At 36.1% G+C, this 17,929-nt stretch overlaps 2 protein-coding genes across 2 annotated transcripts in view; one reads left to right on the top strand and one right to left on the bottom strand.

Annotated features, from left to right (window-relative positions):
- The window catches only part of LOC144848551 (protein FAM162B-like), a 153,716-nt gene that overhangs the window by 110,628 nt on the left and 25,159 nt on the right, over positions 1 to 17,929 (top strand). The window lies entirely within an intron of this gene.
- On the bottom strand, positions 2,200 to 16,893 carry LOC144848469 (hyalin-like). Its single transcript, XM_078705226.1, has 13 exons — positions 16,840 to 16,893; positions 16,003 to 16,230; positions 15,432 to 15,692; positions 11,091 to 11,357; positions 8,220 to 8,468; positions 7,421 to 7,663; positions 6,826 to 7,071; positions 6,218 to 6,463; positions 5,586 to 5,831; positions 5,070 to 5,309; positions 4,020 to 4,268; positions 3,247 to 3,492; positions 2,200 to 2,515 (listed from the first exon to the last, which is right to left on the bottom strand). The coding sequence occupies exons 1-13, from the start codon at positions 16,886 to 16,888 to the stop codon at positions 2,250 to 2,252; spliced, it is 3,036 nt and encodes a 1,011-aa protein (XP_078561352.1). The 5' UTR covers positions 16,889 to 16,893; the 3' UTR covers positions 2,200 to 2,249.

The raw sequence follows: 17,929 nt of genomic DNA, 5'->3' as shown, positions 1-17,929 counted from the left end.
TAACTCATCGTCTGTAAATAACGAATAAAAACAGAAACTGAAATTGTTAAAAAATAAATACTCAAGCTCTCAAACACAACAACTATGCTCTCGTTCGTCTAAAACTCTACTATAATTTGTCGCTCAAGGGGAAAGAAATAAACAGTACAATGTTGTTTAATTAATTAACACTGACAATGATTGCAGCATAAAGCAATTTATACCAATTATTGAGATGTAAAATTTGCAAATAGCTTCGTTTCCCGATTCGTCTCTTGCTGTCAGGAATACGTGTGTCGGACCAATAGCGAGTACAGAACCGTTGGCAATATTCCACCAAGAAGCTATATCTCCGAGACTGTTATCAAACAATACAACATCATTCCATGTCGTTTCTCTGGTTGGTAGCCGATAGTCTGTTGGCAGTGATGTGTTAGCTGGAAAGTTTGAGATAACTGGAGGCTCAACATCTTCAAGTAGAAATTAAGAAAAAGAATACTGTAATTAAATTTGGATACTAGGTCAGATTCGTCTAACATTCTTAGCAAAAAGATCATCTTAATTTTGTTATAAGTCAATCAACTGTTAGATAACGAAGCTTTCCATTTTATAAGATAAAAAGACTAGTTTGATAAATAAAGGATAATATAAGTACTTTGAATTCAGTTACTGAATCTTATTATTGGATGGATAAGTTAAGTAGATTACGCTATGTTAGTTAGTGGCGTCAACAACTGTTTATAATAACTAACATCTTATCTTATAAATCATAAAAACATTACATCTGATGTTAATCATAATGTTTACATCTTTTAAAAATGAATTAAACCAACACACCGATAATTTCAACTTCAAACGAGCATGTATCATTCGGGTTGTTGTCATTGTCTGTTGCCTTGTATACTACCACTGTGACACCAAGAATAAATATATCGCCAGGATTATAGTTGGACACAACGTGAGGCTGGTTGCCGCTGTTGTCTTGAGCTATTGGGTTTGGCCAGACGACAGAATGAGTTTGTAATCGTAGATCTGTACTGTTTGTGATGTTTCCAGGACAGTATGTAAAATATGGTGATTCCGTATCTGAAATATGTTAAACATCGTTATAAGTTTTGCTTTATTTGTCTTTTGGACCCAAAATCAGTGTTACTATCTACAAATGTGTAATATATCATCACTGTATAGGCCTAACTAACAATATATATTTAAAATTAATTTTCATAAATCACCTTCAACTGTCACTACAAAGGAGCAGTTACCGACGTTACCAAACGGATCCGTCCCGTCATACTCCACTACCGTCTGTCCAAGAGTAAAGTTTGAACCAGAAGAAATAGAGAATGACAATGTTATATCAAGACCACTGTTGTCAGTCGCAACAGGATCTGTCCACGTGACGACGGCAGACGGTAAACGGTACGCATTTTGTACAGTTACATCTGTACATGTCAATACGGGAGATTCATTATCTGTATGAAAAAGAATGTGCGTTTAATGGCATTGAAAATGGTTAATGGTTATCTAAAAAACAATAAATGATCGGTTTAGATTCATTGTAGAATAACTACTGCAAAATAGGCCTACCATAAACGTTGATGTAAAATTCGCATGTTTCTTCATTTCCCGATTCATCTCTAGCTGTTAAATTCACAACCGTTAATCCAATCTGAAATTCGAAATGTTTAGGAATACTCCACCAAAAGTCAATTTCCCCAAGACTGTTGTCGTTGAGTGTCGCATCGACCCAGGTGGCTACCGCTGTGGGCATGCGATGGTCAGTTGGAATGGTCTGATTTCCCGGACAATTTGTTATAACTGGAATTTCATAATCTGTAAATGAATTAGAAAAATGTTTTATTAAAATTCAACCCAGTAAATGACATACGTTAGTAGTAAATCTTTAGAAATACAGTGCTTTAAATTACCGATAATTTCAATTTGAAATGAGCAAGTTGTATTTGGGTTGTTGTCATTGTCTGTTGCCTTGTATACTACCACTGTGACACCAAGACTAAATGTATCGCCAGGATTATAGTTGGACACAACGTGAGGCTGGTTGCCGCTGTTGTCTTGAGCTATTGGGTTTGGCCAGACGACAGAATGTGTTCGTAACCCTGGATCTGAGCTGTTAGAAATATCTTCTGGACACAAGGTGAAATATGGTGATTCCGTATCTGAAATGTATCAAATAATCTTTGCAAGTTAGTGGGTATTTCTTTGATTTGAGACTTAAAAGAACTAATGTCTATAATATTACAATGCTTAAATTAGTTCAATAATTTGAATGACTCGCCTTCAACTGTTACAACAAAGGAACAGTTACCGACGTTACCAAAGGGATCCGTCCCGTTATACTCTACTACCCTCTGTCCAAGAGCAAAGTTTGAACCGGAAGGAATAGAGAATGTTAACGTGACGTCAAGACCACTGTTGTCAGTCGCTGAAGGATCTGCCCACGTGACGACGGCAGACGGTAAACGGTACGCATTTTGTACAGTTACATCTGTACATGTTAATACTGGAGATTCAATATCTGCAAGAAAAAGAATCATAATAATAACAGTTCATTCTTATATAGGCCTAGTGCATATAAGCAAGTTCTCAATGCACTGCACATTATTACTCCGTTCATTGGATCAAACACGTCACGTATGGAAATATACTTCCATAATAATACAGCTAGTAATCAGCGCAATTGTGTCTTGATCTAATCGGTACCCATTTTATACACCTAGATGGAGAGAGGCAAACGTAATTGCCAAGGATAGGGCCTACAAGCAATGGGGTGAGAGTTGGAGAATGTAGTTATTGATTACCGGTATATATATCATGGAGGTATATCTCGATGTGTATCAATGATAGAGTTGAAGGAATATAAGTTTATGAACATTCTTAGAAAATTAACTCTTCCCAGGAAAGACTCATAACATAACCTTAATTACCAAGGATGCGAATTAGTACTGCAACAAAAGATGTGGTGTAGCCTACACCTCAATGATCACTTTTAACACAAAAAAAAGTCATAAGGGTTCCAGACGAAGTTTTGACTTAAAATATAAATATGTTTGCACATATGGCGTTTCATACGTATACTACTTGAGCTCCTTTTAAACTTTAAACTATTTTCAGACAAAAGTCGAAACATCGACTGGTGGACTAACATAAAAAAGACAATAAATACAGACTTGGGGCAAGTCTAGCCCTATGTGTACTAATGTGTATATTGCCTAAAATATATAATACAATAGATTGTCCTTTAATTACCATAAACATTGATGTAAAAGTTGCATGTTTCTTCATTTCCCGACTCATCGCTTGCTGTTAACGTTACAGTAGTTAATCCAATCTGAAAATCGGTATTTTTTGGAATGCTCCACCAAAAGTCAATTTCACCAAGACTGTTGTCGTTGAGTGTCGCATCGGTCCATGTGGTTGCCCCTGTGGGCATGCGATGGTCAGTTGGAATGGTCTGGTTTGCCGGACAATTGATTATAATTGGAGCTTCATAATCTAGAGAAAGAAAGGACATTACTGTATTATAAGAAAGTACAATATACTAATAATACTATTTATTGTCTTTCTTTCTCAAATTCAATTCAATTTCAATTTATTGTTCACATACATCAACCACAAATATGTACATGGAGGATGCATCCTTTAAGATTTAAGCTGATAAGCACTCTTGAAAAATAATAGATCTTAACTTTAGACAAAATACACCCACCACCCCCACTCCCTTTTCGCTCATCGAGTTTGGCCTTTGAATTAAATAAGATTAAACTAGAACGTATATTATTTCTGAAAATAGAGAAAACAGGATCAAAATAAAAGATAATTGACACACAAAATCTGTACAGAAAGAAATAAAGAAGAATAAGAATAAAGATTTCATACAATAACAATAGGTGACAACTTGTAAATGATCACCTAAAAATTGCATAAAATAAATTACTAGCAATATGTGGTAAATTATAAGGTTGATTGAATTGAATATAACAAAACATTTCAAATCATCTATATTCAATCAAGATACATACCAATAACTTGGATGTTAAATGAGCATGTTGTGTTTGGATTCTTGTCATCGTCTGTCGCCTTATACTCCACTGTCGTATTTCCAATGTTAAACACATCACCAGAATTAAAGTTGGACACAACATGGGGTTCGTTACCACTGTTGTCGCTGGCCACTGGATCCGTCCAGTCAACAGCGTTATTCCATACGCCTGGATCGGCACTGTTTGAAATATCGTCAGGGCAAAATGTAAAATACGGTGACTCTGTATCTAAATATTAAATTGATTTTAAAAAAGTATATGTTAAAATCATAGAAACATTTGGTATTTAAATAAAACTCTGGTCAATCTGTGAACACACTTTAAAAATGTACTTGAGTATTAAAGGACATATGAATAATAATAATAACACTTTAGTCATCGTTTTTTCATACTGGGGGTTACCCGGTGTACTAGTACATCACAGCCACTGATCATAATTGGGCCTTCTGGGAGACCAGTCTTTGACTGAAGAGGTCGCCAAGTATAAATCAAATATTTCAGATTCAAATCCAAAATAATAATATTATAATGAATGAGTAATTACAGAACAAATAAGTGACACAGTAAGCAAAATTGGAACGATAATTAAGAGGTAATACATCAACATTTATAATAATAAATGTTTAGTAAATCAAATATTCAGAAGTTAATACACATTCCATCTTTTCTTAAAGATGTTAACAGAAATTGAGTCTTGCAATAAAGGATTACACATGTTTATACAGTAGTGCTTCTCAAAAAGTCCTTCTACCATCAGAATCAGCCACAAACATTCCATGACTATGACCCACTTGTCTGAGGTACTCAGCTATTCGACTTACTCAAACAAATAATACAAAAATGAAAACAGTAGAGCCCAAATTAGAACTAACTATTGAGGGGACATTCCATTATATTGTGGGGATACTTTGTTGTGAAGCGAATAAGGAGCAATATCTGTTTTCATTACACCTCGGTCAACCTCAGGGGTTGCGTCGTTGGGTCCTGAAAGTGTCCCCTTAATAGGTGTTTTACTGAAGTTGAACTAACCTTCCACTGTTACTGTAAACGTGTATGTTTCCATATTACCAAATGGGTCAGTTCCATTATACTCAATTACAGCATTTCCAAGAACAAAGTTTGAACCAGATGGAATAGAAGAGGTTAACGTGACGTCAAGACCACTGTTGTCAGTCGCACCAGGATCTATCCACGTGACGACGGCAGACGGTAAACGAAAATCGTTTGGTGCGGTAACATCGGGACATGTCAGGACTGGCGGTTCATTATCTGTCGATCAAATAAGAAAATACGTTTTTGAAATTGGAAAATGTTTTATTATTGTGAAATGAATGGTTCTTAGATGTTTAATTATTTATATTAAATGTTTAGACAGGAGTACACTGAAATAAGTGTTGGAAATAATGATAATTGAATGCAAACCGTACGAATTATAAAATAATATAAGGTTAACTTACTACTTACTACATGTTGGTGTTTGTATTATGAATACAATATTATATAAGATATTATATATAAGATATTATTATGCAAGTCAATAAATACCATAAACATGGATTGTAAAATCACACGATGCTTCGTTATCCGATTCGTCAGTTGCTGTCAATGTAACAGTCGTCGAACCGATCACAAACGCAGAATTTTTCGCAGTACTCCACGAAACGTCAATTTGTCCAAGACTGTTATCGAAAAGTGTAGCATCACTCCAAGTCGTCGCTCCTGTAGGCATCCCAGGGTCTGTTGATATCGTTTGGTCACCAGGACAATTCGTTATAATTGGTGGCTGATCATCTGGGGAAAATATGATAAAGAGTAGGCATATTAGAAAATCATCAAGAAGGCATACGGTTAAAGTGTATCCAACGTGTCATGTATTTTACTGAGAATCAGTACTTATGGGAGAAGAACGCATACAAACATATATTGTTTTGCTGTTGCTGATACGGATAAAACTTGACACTTGATTTATGATTTAGAATATAACTTGATCTCTAGCTGAATACGTAATAGTTATGTCATAAGTGGCGTAATGTAAGGGGAAAAGGCCCCTGGTTTAGCACTCCTAAAGGGCCCTCCAACGTTGGGTAGTTGCATTGGGGCTGCTTATGCTCTGGGGGCCTCTTAAGCCATGGGGCCGGCACTTCAAATCTAGGCCTACATTACACAGCAATTCTTACCGATTATAACTACAGAAAATGTGCACAATGCAACGTTACTGTAGGTATCTGTAGCCGTGTACGTAACTAGTGTACTGCCTATATAGAATAATATTCCAGAATTTACGTCACTCTCGATACTTGGGTTAGGATCAGTGTTGTCGGTAGCAGTGGGTTCTGTCCAGCCAATACTATGCGTTGGTAGTCCGTCATCCGCTACTGCTTCCAAATTTGACGGACAGCCTGCAAATACTGGTGCTTCTCTGTCTATATAAAGCATAACATAAAACAAACACTTTGAAGAATGTTCTATTAAGTGGTGTTTTAAAAATAATGTCCTGTTGTTATTTTACATAACAGATTTCTAATTGGTATATCACTGGAGAAACCCATGACCTAGTAACAACCATGTCTTATTTATTCATAAATACTATTATATTGTAAAGAATATTTGATTAGAGCAGTCTTTTATTTGAGAGAAATGTGGCCGTATTCACCCATATTTTTCTTCAATAATCAATATTTAAAGATTTCACTTCATTGGTGTTCAGAGAGATTTATTTTCTTCATTTTAATGTTTCGTTTAGTGTGATTGTTGAATACGACCATTGTTTACTGGACGATCTTACCTTCTACGATTACATCAAACGTGCAGTCGTTAGAGTTTCCATAAAGATCTGTTGCGTTAACGTCAACTGAAGTTGCTCCTAAATCGAATACGCTTCCTGATGCAATCGAGGTCACGTGATCCACTGGCTGTTGACTATTATCAGTTATGCCTAGACTGTTAATACCATACGTTGCCACTCCAGTTGCTAGGCCGGGAGATGTCGGCACAGTTACATCAGCGCATACCATTGTAGGCGGCTCATAATCTAAATGATTGAAATGAGATGATGTGTTGTGACGGTTACCACAAATCAATGTATTATACTACCAATATGTGAGGTAATCGTATTTACCAATCAGAAATATACAAACAACACATTAGTTAGGGGGAAATGGCAAAACCAGCACTGTGGTAATAATGTTACAAAGGAATTTAAGAGTTGTCAAAACATTATAGACTATCTGATAACTTAACCCCATAAACTCTTAGAAAGCAGGAAGCCATTTGCCATTTATCCCATGTAGTAATGACTGACATGACTGTACAAAAGGTTTTGCACAACAATTTCGAAGATGTTCTGAAATCTTTTGACTTAAATGTTCTGATTAACTTACCATATACCTTGACATAGAAATAACATTCGTCTTGGTTACCAGACGGATCAGAAGCCGTAAGGGTTACTTGAGTCAATCCAATATAGAACCGTTGGCCAGAGTTCCTAGTCCATGAAACTGAATAATGACCACTGTTGTCAAAGATAGATGGTTCGGAATAATATACTCGTTTGTTATTGAGTCCCATGTTTGTTTCTGTTGTCTGATTTGATGGGCATTCTGAGATGATTGGATCCTCCCAATCTAAAATGACATAAGAAAATATGGTATGAGTGATGACAGTTTAAAATATAAGTTGAAGCAGAGACAAAAGCAGACAAGAGTTAAAAAAGTGTAAATGTGACACATTTAAAATTGCTCCGATCGACTTGAAAATTAGGTAAAGTATTCAAACTTGGTTAGTGGGTGCAACTCGGTATAAGAAAAACTGAGTTAGGTCGTCATGGTCAAGGTAAAATTTCAAAATGTTTTCTCCGAAACCATAGATCAATAGTATTATCAGTGGCGTAACGACGGCTTTGAGCGCTCACTGGCTAATCCAAGGGGCCCCGGTTCTTATGGGGGTCCCTGAGCAGTGTCCAAAGGAAAAACAGGCAGTAAAATATGTCGAAAAGGCTAAAAACACCTGAGGCCTCCAGCGTTGGAGGGGAGTACACGGGGAGTAGAATTCATGGAGTGTTGAAAGTGCAGTGTCTAAAGGCAACACAATTCATATGACTGGGTTTATGTTCTATTGAACATATAGTATCTTTAGTATTTTTTAGATTCGTAACGAATAAAATAAAACATGTATGCTTACCGTATACAGTTATGACAATGGTCGCAGAGGCATCATCAGTGTTGCAGTCTCCATCATCAGTACTGTATTTAATGTAACTTGTACCGATATTGAATACTCCACTAAGAGCTGAGTTGGACGCACTTACTGTAAACGGCCGCTGGTCCTCGAATACAGGGGCTTGCCACATCACCGTCGCAGTTGGTAGACCTTGTATCGTCGGTTCGGGGTCTGGGTTTATTTTTTCAATGACCTGCGTGGGGTATCGGTCTAAATAAAATGTAATAACTGACTTTTTAAACATTACTAATCACAATAATCGCATTTTACAATAAGGAGGTACGGTAAGCCTAACTCTTGCGTCATCGTCGTTCATTCATAACGATAATATATGATGAGAACACCATGCAACGCGATAACGTCGATAAATGTCACGACGCAATAAACCACGACGGGAACAACGATGATGAAATCAATTTATGGTAACAAATTACAGACATGATGATGAAAACAAAAATGACAACGACGAGAACAAGGACCAAAACGCAAATAAAGACGATAGTGTCGACTACAATATTGAAGTGACATGACGTCGACAACAGGATAAATGATGGCGACAACAGGAAAAATGATGGCGACAACAAAGAAAATGATGACGACAACAGCGGCAAGACAGGACAGAAATGTACATAGATTGTAACGGAAATTGACATAGATACCTAATACGCCGTACAGTAAATGTACATAGATTGTAACGGAAAGTGACATAGATACCTAATACGCCGTACAGTAAAAGTACATTGATTGTAACGGAAAGTGACATAGATACCTAATACGCCGTACAGTAAACGTACATTGATTGTAACGGAAATTGACATAGATACATAATACCCCGTACAGTTAATGTACATTGATTGTAACGGAAAGTGACATAGATACCTAATACGCCGTACAGTAAAAGTACATTGATTGTAACGGAAAGTGACATAGATACCTAATACGCCGTACAGTAAACGTACATTGATTGTAACGGAAAGTGACATAGATACCTAATACCCCGTACAGTAAACGTAAACAGATTGTAACAGAAAGTGACATAGATACCTAATACCCGTACAATAAACGTACAGAGATTGTAACGGAAAGTGACATAGATACCTAATACCCGTACAGTAAATGTAAACAGATTGTAACGGAAAGTGACATAGATAACCCCGTACAGTAAATGTAAACAGATTGTAACGGAAAGTGACATAGATACCTAATACCCGTACAGTAAATGTACAGAGATTGTAACGGAAAGTGACATAGATACCTAATACCCGTACAGTTAATGTAAACAGATTGTAACGGAAAGTGACATAGATACCTAATACCCCGTACAGTAAACGTACATTGATTGTAACGGAAAGTGACATAGATACCTAATACCCCGTACAGTAAACGTAAACAGATTGTAACAGAAAGTGACATAGATACCTAATACCCGTACAATAAACGTACAGAGATTGTAACGGAAAGTGACATAGATACCTAATACGCCGTACAGTAAATGTAAACAGATTGTAACGGAAAGTGACATAGATAACCCCGTACAGTAAATGTAAACAGATTGTAACGGAAAGTGACATAGATACCTAATACCCGTACAGTAAATGTACAGAGATTGTAACGGAAAGTGACATAGATACCTAATACCCGTACAGTTAATGTAAACAGATTGTAACGGAAAGTGACATAGATACCTAATACCCCGTACAGTAAACGTACATTGATTGTAACGGAAAGTGACATAGATACCTAATACCCCGTACAGTTAATGTACATTGATTGTAACGGAAAGTGACATAGATACCTAATACGCCGTACAGTAAAAGTACATTGATTGTAACGGAAAGTGACATAGATACCTAATACGCCGTACAGTAAACGTACATTGATTGTAACAGAAAGTGACATAGATACCTAATACCCGTACAATAAACGTACAGAGATTGTATCGGAAAGTGACATAGATACCTAATACCCGTACAGTAAATGTAAACAGATTGTAACGGAAAGTGACATAGATACCTAATACCCCGTACAGTAAATGTAAACAGATTGTAACGGAAAGTGACATAGATACCTAATACCCGTACAGTAAATGTACAGAGATTGTAACGGAAAGTGACATAGATACCTAATACCCGTACAGTTAATGTAAACAGATTGTAACGGAAAGTGACATAGATACCTAATACCCCGTACAGTAAACGTACATTGATTGTAACGGAAAGTGACATAGATATCTAATACGCCGTACAGTAAAAGTACATTGATTGTAACGGAAAGTGACATAGATACCTAATACCCCGTACAGTAAACGTAAACAGATTGTAACAGAAAGTGACATAGATACCTAATATCCGTACAATAAACGTACAGAGATTGTAACGGAAAGTGACATAGATACCTAATACCCGCACAGTAAATGTAAACCGATTGTAACGGAAAGTGACATAGATACCTAATACCCCGTACAGTAAATGTAAACAGATTGAAACGGAAAGTGACATAGATACCTAATACCCGTACAGTAAATGTACAGAGATTGTAACGGAAAGTGACATAGATACCTAATACCCGTACAGTTAATGTAAACAGATTGTAACGGAAAGTGACATAGATACCTAATACCCCGTACAGTAAACGTACATTGATTGTAACGGAAAGTGACATAGATACCTAATACCCCGTACAGTTAATGTACATTGATTGTAACGGAAAGTGACATAGATACCTAATACCCCGTACAGTAAATGTACAGAGTTTGAAATGGAAAGTGACATAGATACCTAATACCCCGTACAGTAAAAGTACACACAATGTAACGCAAATTGACATACTTACCTAATATCCGTACAGTAAACGTACACAGATTGTAACGCATTATTCCGCCACTGTTAACTGATGCTACGTACTCTACAATGGTTATACCCAGTGGAAACGAGAAGCCGGGTTCAATTGTTGACGCTATGTCTGGTTCGGGGTGAAGACTTGAAAACTCCATGTCGGTCGTAGGAGGTGTCCATGTAATATTGGCTGTCGATGAAGAGTTGGTGATAAGGAATTCCACATCATCTGGACAATCATGGATCCGTGGCTGGTCTTCACTGACTTTTGAACATAAATAAAAAAATAACATTAAAATTTAAAATTGTTGTAATCGTGGTCTTTATACTTTTTTTCAATTTGATACCATCCCTAAAGCTTGGTTCCCACTAGGTCGTGACGCAAGTGAGTTGACCAATGACAAGCGACAGTTTGAATATTCTATCGTTTGAAATTGTGATTTGTCAATTTGCGCTGAACAGTTTATAATGTATACAGTGTTATAGGAAAAATCTTGATACACAGGGTGAAATATATAGGCCTACCACATGTGACGACTTTACCATAAACATAAATTGTGTACGTACTGTGACGTACGATGATTTTACTGGAACGAATAAGAGCGACAAATGCATTCACATTGTATGTGTTACTAAGGCCTACATTTTGTGCAGGAGTATACTTTATAAATTTACACACATTTTTCTTCATTCATATTCTTACTTCATTTTTTATTTAAACAATAAAAACAATATTATAAATAATAAATAAATTTAATAAAAAATGCCAGATTGTTTATTTTAAATATCATAATATAAAACTTGAGTTGGAATAGTTCGGTTGCGATTCGCAACGGATATAATAAAAAGCACTAATGTGCAACTTCTAAGCCCAGCATACACTATTAAACAACAAACAAATATCAATTGGAATGTATACGGTCGGGCATTTATATTATTTTAAAACAGCATAGTGTGTATAGATTCAATCCAACCATCAACGTGTGTTGCTAGCTGTAAGCGTAACGCATTTCCGCTTTATTTTTGCACACTTCCTTACGCGCGCGCTTGTGCCAAGGTAACGACGTTTCCATGAGGAACTGCATGACAACTAAACAAAACATAACTTGGATGAATTTTCAAGAGTGAACACGGAATCTACAAAGCTCAGTAAGTTTCTACTTATTGTGTATTATATACTACAATATAATGTATACTTAATTTAAATTTTAAATACTTCAATTCGTTTAGATGAATAATTTTAAAGCTTATAACAACCGAGACCCCTACTACTAAATAAAGAATCAAAACCCCGTCTGACTTTTTAGGCACACTTAGGAAAACGTTTCACTTCTCCTGGTATATTCGATTTAAAGAATCAAGCATCAACTGGAGTTGATATTGTTTAAAACATGTTTTTGTTTTGTATTTTAGATTGAATACTTTCTGTTAGAATTCTTTTTCTATTTAAACCTTCTAGAGGTAAGCAATATTTTAAATAAAATTCATTATTTATAGGGCATTTTTTTGTATATGGCACAGAGATTGTATTAACAAATATTACACTGTTTTATTCATAAATAGAGAATTAGTTTAGTGCAGAAATAACTTTTTTTCTATCAGAATAATTAAACATTGGAATGCCCGGCCCTAGTCAGTTATTCAATCCCCCTCAGTTAATGCCCGGCCCTAGTCAGTTATTCAATCCCACTCAGTTAATGCCCGGCCCTAGTCAGTTATTCAATCCCCCTCAGTTAATGCCCGGCCCTAGTCAGTTATTCAATCCCCCTCAGTTAATGCCCGGCCCTAGTCAGTTATTCAATCCCCCTCAGTTAATGCCCGGCCCTAGTCAGTTATTCAATCCCCCTCAGTCAATACATTTAAGTCGAGACTTGACATTGTTAAGACTAGACATGGAAGCAAATAGGCACTAGCCTGGACCATGGAGGTATGCCTGAACTAATTCCATCAAACATAACGTGTAAGCGTAAGTGTAGTTAATAGGGCATTTTGCATTTGTATATGGGGCAGCGGTCGAAGTAACACGAACCATACCAGTCTATCGTAACTTGAATTTAAGCCTACTGACATTACTGTACCATGTGTCCTTTTTGTTTCAGAGATGCCTGGAAGGTCCTGGAGAAACCCCTTTAAAACTTGGAAACCCAAAAAATGCTTTAAGAACAGGTATGTTACATACAGTCAATTCTTTTTTTTTTAGCAGAGAAAAAATAGTAGAAATAGAAAACGTATGACGAAGTATAATGATTATTCCGATAATTAAAAAAAACCCAAAAATACAATAACGAAATATTTTTTTAATTTTCAGCCGGTCAGCCATTTCAGGCTTTTTCAAGAAATATGTCCTGTGTTGTTTCTACAATGCTAACGATGATGACAATGATCAAACATCATTTCAAGCCTGGTTGAGCGTACCACCTGCATTGAGAATAGCAATTATCCAAATCATTTATGGAATTGCTATTCTCACACTACCCCAAACATCGGCCATCGGATACAACCAAGAATTGCCATTTAGTATTGATAATGGTATAATAAGTGGATTTGCAAGAGATCTTCTTATTCTAGATGGACGCGTCTTTGGACGTAGAAACGACGAACCTGACTCAATGCTAGCTCTTAACTGGATAAGAAAATGGTGCCTCCTGGACGTTATCAATAATGTACCGGCAATTGGATACACACCAGATGGAAGTGACAGTAACATCCACACAACCAATGGATATTGCTCAAGTCTGTATAGCCCACTGACCTCATCACCAATATGTAGGAATCACCAGAACGACGAATCATTGTTCAGTAACACTTGGAGCAAACAAGACTTCAAAACTTCTCCAACTTCGGAACACTGGATAAAACGCATGTCACTTGAAATCCGGATAATGGATGGAAACTTTAAAAACCATGTTCAATATTTAGCATCTGATCGTCTGTTTCCAGCAACGAAGGATAGTCACCAGGTAGGTTGAATTGAATTTGAAAGGTTCAACACGCCAATCAAAGCTTTTGACAGATAATCTTTAAATGTTTTTATGACAGAAAGAAACATTATAAATGATTGTATACGTGTTTACTTTATAGATCGTACTTGGCACTGGTTCCTATGGCAGAGTTTTGCTTAATCGCCTTGGAGATTGTAATGGCAAACTTGTGGCTGTTAAGACTATCATCTCAACAACCAATAAGTCTAGAAAATTCAATCGGTTCGCCGACAAGCTGGCAGTTTCCCTTGAAGCTAGAATAATTAAGGTGTTATCCCAAGAAAGCGACGTGTTTCCACGGGTGTATGGTGTTTGTGAAGCAGTTACCTCCGACACACAATGGGCCATTGTTATGGAATTTGTTGGCGACTCAACATCATTCAAATCAACATCATTGATGAAAGCTTTAGCATCTGGTTCACCACATATTACCACGATTGATTGTTTTCGCATTGTTTTTGACATCGCAAAAGGAGTTGAGGTACTTCAGATGAATGGCTTGATTCACAATGACCTGGCGACTCGGAATGTTCTTATTTACAACAAGGGTCCTCGTATCTCTGCAAAAATTGTCGACTTTGGCTCAGTTTGCACCGCAGAAGCACCGTTTGATGTCTTCCAATTGAACAATACCGACAAAGCCGATGTCTTCGACCTCATGCAAGAGCACCCGGAAAATGCACCAGAGCTGTATAACACCAACACACCACCGACCTTTGCCTCAGACATCTACAGTCTTGGTGTCATAATTGAAGGCATTGCCGCCAACAAAGCATTAATGCCGCTAATAGATATCAGTGGACCCTGCCTTCATTCCAGACCAAACCAAAGACCAGCCATCAAAGACTTAATTAATCACATTGAATTCGAATTTTTTTATTTCAAGAAGAATCTAAATTAATATTGCTTTAAAATGTATGCTATTTCAAATAATATATAATTGATCAACAAATAAATATGATTATCTATTTTAACTGAAGAACGTGTTATGTATTATGTTATTATATTGAATTTGATAACGATGTTAAATGATGACAAAAATTGATGATGAAGTGACGCTCGCATAACTTTAGTCGTTATTTGATGCCGCGATATACTGTACTTATTCATCTAGCGGAATTAAACACAATGCTGAGAAATATTTCTATTAAATACTTGAAACGTCAACTATATTAAAAGATCGATTAGACTGTAAATAAAGAATGGGTAAAACTAGCAACGTACAGTATGGTATGCGGAACGGCACTTAAGGTTTCCACTACTCAAATAAGGCAGTTTACTATAGTTTGCCTTTCGAGTCTCCATAACATACAGTACAGTTTTTTTTCTATATATAGAATCTAGAATCAACAACTTACAATTGGCCCAGTACAGGTTTATAATGAGGTCACATGAGCCTTCATTGCAGAAACTATCGGTTGCATAATACTTCAACTTTGTCGGGCCATACTTGAAGACATCTCCTGGTGAACGGAGCGCCGTCGGCGTCATATTAACGCTTACATCAGCGTTGTCGATTGCTGCTGGCAGCATCCAGCTAACGGCTGCCGATTGTTGCCCGTTTGGTATTTCTATGTTGATTGTCTTGTCACAATTCACGAAAAGGGGTGGTTCTTTATCTAAAAAGTGAATGACGTCATGTAGTGTTTAATGTTTGTTGTTATTTAGAATTTAAAATAAAGTAGGTCTATGCAGGGAAATGTAAAATAATTATAATTATTTTCATTCTCTCTTGCCTATGTAAAAGTTTTATTAGCCAGATGCATTTAGGGATAGGCGCACGATCGAAGAGTCTTTAAGATGCACCTCTCATCTAGTGATGATATTGACATGGGTTGGTTCCTCCGATCATTTTTAACCGTCAAAGATTCACCATCACGTTTTATTTTTAACCTAGGCCTATATAGTGAAATTCCAATTTTAAAATACCTTTAACGACCACATTAAACAGACATTCTGCCGTTTCATTCACTCCAATCGCCGTGTAATTAACCGTCCTGGTACCGATTGGAAATTCGTGACCTGACTCGTAGTTATTCTGCATTTCAACTGCGTTTTCCACTACGGGTTCGTCCCAGTGAGCGTCTATCGTTGCTTGGTTGCCCCGTATTTCTAAAGTTATTTGATTTGGGCAATCAGTAAACACAACAGGGCCAGCTACAAATAAATAATATATAATAATAATTTGAATTAACTGAACAAAATATTTCATTTCATATTATGAAACACATTTGAAAAGCAGCGAGATTTATTTATGGATGATTTGGTTAATCAAATTCGTATGTATAGGCTAACCGTCGCAGTGGACAAAAAGATACAACTTTTATATCTCCCCTAATATTACACGCAGAGAACATTTTGCAAAATGGTATTTAAAGATGTATTGTTCCCCTGAAAAATATTTAAACATTTTTTTTAATATGCCATTTTAATGTCACATAATAGGATAACAAAAATTGGATCTAAACATAATTTATTTACTTGAAAAAAAATGTAATTTAAAGCAAAAAAAAGTCAAATTGGCTGCCAGTCAATGAATTTTTGGTTGAATTTAACCATTTATTGTGTTAATTTATAAGTGAAAAGGTTTTTTCCCGTTTTTTTTCTACGGAAGTGATTAACTTTACAAAATAACCTATAAAGTCTGATTTAATTAATCTTCATTACATACAATACGTCATCAACAAATTATAGTACCAAACATATACAATGGAAAATTAGTAGAGATTAACCCCCATATTCTTAAATATAAAAACTCGCTCGTACCTGTAGCGTCCGTAGCATTGGTTGGATCTATCCTCAGAAATACATTCATCTGTAAAATAAAATTCACAATATATAAAATTAAGATATTAATTAATTCATTAATTTCTTTTATTTCGAATAGTACAGCCATATACAAAACAAATAAAACAAATTAAAAATAGCATCTTCCACAAAAACAATCTAAAATATCCCAAAATTTGCACCAACGCTGATGCTGGTTGGATTGTGGAAGTAGATTAACTATGGTTTTAATTAATTACAACAATCATGAATTATGTTCTTAGCAAATGGTAATGTGATATTGGTATAGGCCTAAACGGTCCACGTATTAATTTATGTTGTAGAAAACTAAATACTTACCATAATAAAAATAATTAACTCCATCTTATTTTCGAGAGCACCGGTTGGTTTCCAAGATATAAACCGTTTAGTAGAATGTAGACTTTTCCACCCAACTTAACGATTTGATTAATAACAAGCATTCCGAAGAATATCAATCGATTATATTTGTTTCGCTTTTATGAACAAATGTATATGGCCTACTTTTGAAACTAAGACACAACAGTATTTAATGAAAGATGGAAGACAATAACATATTTCACTATAGTAATATACTGTTGGAATTTAGCTTTGAAACTGAGTTTACCGTTTAAATTGTGGAGAGAAGTTAGTTAAAATATTGTTTTAAGTGAAAAAATAGGCTTCGATAAATCGATGTTCAAGACACAAACACGTGTTTTGATAGCAAGTGTAGGCCAACCACCGTAAATAATTCGGAAATGCCGCTTTACAAACGGCGGCGTATTCGACGCTGGGGGGTATAATTCGAGATCGATGAGTTGTGGTGAAATAGTGCTTTACGAGATAGGCCTAGTTTGGAGGTGGGAGAAAATACCGCTGCAGACAAGGCGGCAGTTATGTAATTTGTAGCTTTATCAACCTGTGCGGTACATCAATCTTTATTGTTCTTCCGGTAATCAATTGTTAAGCTTGGTACTCGCTAGGATACAACGCAAGTACGTAGGTGTAATGTACGTAACCAATGACGAATGAATATTAATCACAAAGGACGCAAAAAGTGCGCCGGAAG

Source organism: Antedon bifida, chromosome 7 (genome assembly GCF_963402885.1).
Source record: "Antedon bifida chromosome 7, ecAntBifi1.1, whole genome shotgun sequence".
NCBI classification, from domain to species: domain Eukaryota; kingdom Metazoa; phylum Echinodermata; class Crinoidea; order Comatulida; family Antedonidae; genus Antedon; species Antedon bifida.
This window is presented reverse-complemented; position numbering and strand designations above follow the sequence as displayed.

Excerpts from the sequence above, each read along its gene's own strand:
- LOC144848469 (XM_078705226.1), bottom strand. The coding sequence starts at position 16,888 with ATGAATGTATTTCTGAGGATAGATCCAACCAATGCTACGGACGCTACA. Across the intron at positions 7,664-8,219 it reads CATTGTCATAACTGTATACG|ATTGGGAGGATCCAATCATC; the intron begins GTAAGCATACAT and ends ATGTCATTTTAG. Across the intron at positions 5,310-5,585 it reads TTTTACAATCCATGTTTATG|ATAATGAACCGCCAGTCCTG; the intron begins GTATTTATTGAC and ends TTTGATCGACAG.